Source organism: Dufourea novaeangliae, unplaced genomic scaffold, assembly GCF_001272555.1.
Source record: "Dufourea novaeangliae isolate 0120121106 unplaced genomic scaffold, ASM127255v1 scaffold11, whole genome shotgun sequence".
Classification (NCBI taxonomy): Eukaryota; Metazoa; Arthropoda; class Insecta; order Hymenoptera; family Halictidae; genus Dufourea; species Dufourea novaeangliae.
The window spans coordinates 2,255,392-2,259,351 of NW_015373895.1; the positions used below are offsets into that span (position 1 = coordinate 2,255,392).

General features: G+C 34.9%; 1 protein-coding gene across 1 annotated transcript; it reads right to left on the reverse strand.

The window, feature by feature from the left end:
• Positions 1-431: 431 nt before the first annotated feature.
• Positions 432-1,828, reverse strand: LOC107190974 (enhancer of rudimentary homolog). The gene is made up of 3 exons (XM_015579896.1): positions 1,489-1,828; positions 1,147-1,234; positions 432-741 (listed from the first exon to the last, which is right to left on the reverse strand). Exons 1-3 carry the CDS (start codon positions 1,489-1,491, stop codon positions 521-523), a joined length of 312 nt encoding a protein of 103 aa, XP_015435382.1. The 5' UTR covers positions 1,492-1,828; the 3' UTR covers positions 432-520.
• Positions 1,829-3,960: the final 2,132 nt, after the last annotated feature.

Below are 3,960 nucleotides of genomic sequence, written 5' to 3' on the forward strand. Positions count from 1 at the left end.
AAGACACCAGATGGTTAGCACGTGTCATTTCTCTGATAGCATTAAGAGTAGAGGGATCTCTATCTAACACTCCTCAAAAACAAACAAATTTGTCCAATCTGGGATGACTGTAATCATAAATTTTTAATTTATTATATTAACGCGCGTTACGAAAAGTAGCAAGTTTCATATGTTAAGATGTATGAAACTTGCTACTTTTGGTAACGTACATATTGTCTCTTGTTATTTTGTATTGTTTCCATTTATTTGTTACTGAAATATTAACTTGTATCATGGTAATTAACTGAAGCTATTTAGTCATTTCTCAATCAATGCTCGCATAAGATTTATTATAAACGTCAGTCAGTGTTGGAGATACAAAAATAATTCAAGTAATAAGAAAACATATTAATTAAAAAGAAAATTTAACAGTATAATTTGTTTTTCGATTATGTATTTATTATTACAAACGGTAATATAGACCTTTACTTAAAGTTAATTTGTCTTATTCTTAAAAACATATGTCTATCTTTATCTATTTTTACTCGCTATGTCCTGCAGCTCGGCGTAATAAAACATATATTTTTTCTTTAATCCAATCTTTGTTGTATGGAGCATACGTATTTGTAGACTTTTGATAAACAAGACATGATAAATCTGTGAGTTGATCAATAAAATCAAATAATTGACTGATGTCATATGTTATGGTTGGAGTATTTGGGTTTCGCCTCTTTAAATGCTCCTCATAAATCTTGCATACTCCTGTATTAAACAAAAATTATTATAATTATTTTTCTATTATATACAATCAATTGATATTCCAGTAATCAATAGAATGATACTATTTCATTAAGTAATAAATAAATTTTGAATGTTCATTTAAACGTATATTATAGTTATGATATGCAAGCCATATGCAACAATAATCTAAATATACCAAGTTATTTTAACACTGTGGCTGAATCACCATTAGTACAAGTTAAGTTTTTTGTTCTGAAAAATTGATAGACTAAAGGGAGATGAAACATATAACGATCAAATATCAATTAACGAACATCTCTAAATTCATTTGTACTTGTACTTAGTGCCACAGACTAAGTATTACATACTCTTATGATTAACACAAAGGATTGGTTATAAAATATGAATGACATAAAATTATATTACCTTCCATGCATTCGTTAACACTTTCATAGTCTGAATATGTTCTTGTCTCAGGTCTGTTGCCTGGTTGAACAAGTAATATTGTATGAGACTGAAATCAAAAAATAAATGTATAGTATTTTATTTTTTTTCATGTATTTTAAGATATGAAGATACAGTTTAATGGACTTTCTAAAAAAAAGTACATTTAACTGAACACTGGTCGACATCTTTGACACAAAATTATTAAAATATAAGGTTTTACACAAATATTTCAGAAAGTTGATATTCAATAGAACATTATCAATTAAAAATACTCAAATAATTAGCATATTTCGACGCTAATCTAAACAAAAGTGTGGTTACCATTCCTGCGTTTAGCCGGTGACTATACTACAAAAAATGCACCGGTGTTCGTTTAATTATCTAAGTCAAACAATTGCGTATCCAACGTTTGCATGTGTCCGCTCAAATTCAAGTCTTGTGAGCATCGGTATTTTGGAAGAAGCTAAATCCGTATTGTCGGTTATTGGTCAGCAATAGTCAATGCCAGTAAACACCAACAATCAACCATTTCTAAATACGCCTGATTCGAAGAGAATCGAGTGTAGGTTAAAAGTTTGCTTTCTGTCGAAGCACTTTTACAACTTTGTTTACGATAACCAATAGTTATAGAAGAAAAAAAAATGAATTTTTCGTTATAAAAAAAAACACTGAATATTTAAATTACAAAATACGTATTCAAAGATACGAGTCAATATACTGTAAATTGTAAATACAACTTAGAGAGTCATGAGATATACGCGTTTTGCTAGAAGTGCAACTGGTTATTATCAGTGAATACGATGAAGACTGACAAGGGGCGCGCGGGGCTACCCATGGATTAAATCTTTGGAGTTTTCGTTTTGTAAAGGTCTGGGGCTTATGATAGGGATTAGGGATAAGTCGATACAAGTCAATACGAGTACATTACTCGATACTTTTGGTACCGATACGTACGGTTGCGATACCAAGTAGGTATCGAAAGAAAGTATCGAATGGAGTAAGTATCGACCCATCAACATTTGATATTGTAATTGTAATTAATTTCAACGCAAAAGAATGTTGTATTATATTAATAATTAAACAATGTGTATTTAAATATTGTCAATATTAAAATTAAGTATACATGGTTAGATGTGAGCTTCCAAAAATGGTATAGTCAAATATAGACAAGTTTTTCTACATTATTTCCTGCAGCATCTCCATCTACCATCTATGTTATGTCTGACATAACCTTGTTCAATATGTATGCTACTGCATGCTACGTCCGTAGTAGAGATGGCGTGCAAAATCACTAACGATGATTTATCACAGTGATCGCCGAATCACGATCACGGTCGTGATTTAACTTCATTCACGACCGTGATTGCAATTTTTTTACCTTGAGTGAATTTGCTCACAGCGATCGTAAGTCATTGATCTTTAAACAGAAAAACGTATTCAATATGATTTTACGATGAATTACATTACTATTCGTGTTTGTAAAAATCAGTAGAAAAAACAAGAAATTCTAAAAGAATGATTTGCTAGGTAACATATAGACTATAATTTATAATCATTAATTTAATCATTATTCTTCATTGTTTCTAATTATTCCTTCACTGTATACTATATAACCACCGACTAGGTATAGAATACACCTATCATCCAATGCATTTTTCTGTCCCACGTTCATAGAGCTACGTAACCCTGTTACCATTTTGGTGTCAATACCTGACGGTACCGATAAAGCATGAATTCTGAGTATTATTAGCACAAATAAAGTGTTATATATTCCATTCATATTGCGTGTATCTATATGATTTGACGGGAATAAAAATATCCGATGCTTCAGTTTAAGGTTAAGGAATAAATATGACAATCATGAAACATGAAACGGAAAAGTATATATTTTTTACTTAACTATAAGACAATTTATTCTAAATGCATCGTTAATGGACATTTTAGTAATGTTACTTTTGACATGTTCTTATTTTATTCGTTTTCATATCTTGCCTTACATTTGTATATTTGTCACAGATAAATTCAGAATAGATGTAGTTTCATAAATAGTTTATCACTTCTACCTTTTGGCCGGCGGCTTACAATTTCCCTTGCGGGAATGCCTTTTTTTTTTTTTTTTTTTACGTGAGGAAATGCGTTTACGCACACCCCCACCCTCCCCCCAATGTGGGAGGAGTGGGCGGGGGTAGTGTGGGACTCACCCCCAATAGGGCGAAGCCCAGGGGGAATACCCACTAAAACCTCACGGTGGCCGGGCTCGGCGCCCTGCGGGGAGGCACCGGGATCTCTTGCGAACACAACCGGTACCTCCCCAGCGCCGGCTCCGCCAGTTGACGGCGGAGCGCCCTCTCTGTGGTGGGGGGAGCGGAGAGCTCCCCCCCCCCGCCGGACCCCGGGTGCCACAGTCCCGCGATCCCAACATTCCCAACTGTCCCTTTTAGTCGCCTCTTACGACAGGCAGGGATTACCGTGGGCGTATTCTGTTCCCCGCCACACAGGGAAGGTACGCCGTGTACCATAGCCGTAACTGGCTGTACCATCCGCTGTTTGGGTCGTTCAAGAAAGGTCGTTCAAGCCGGCAAAAACAATTCAACACGAACAAACCTGCGTACGCCCAATACATAACGGCGTTAGCTTCCTCACTTTCTCGTGAGCCGTCGCGGAGGGTGGGCGCACGTCTCATACTCGTCCTTTCTCTTGTTACTAACCCATTGTTTGTTGCAGGCATTCGACAACCATCAATTTATTTACTGTGCATATTATTAATTTATTTACTGTGCATATTGTTGTGTC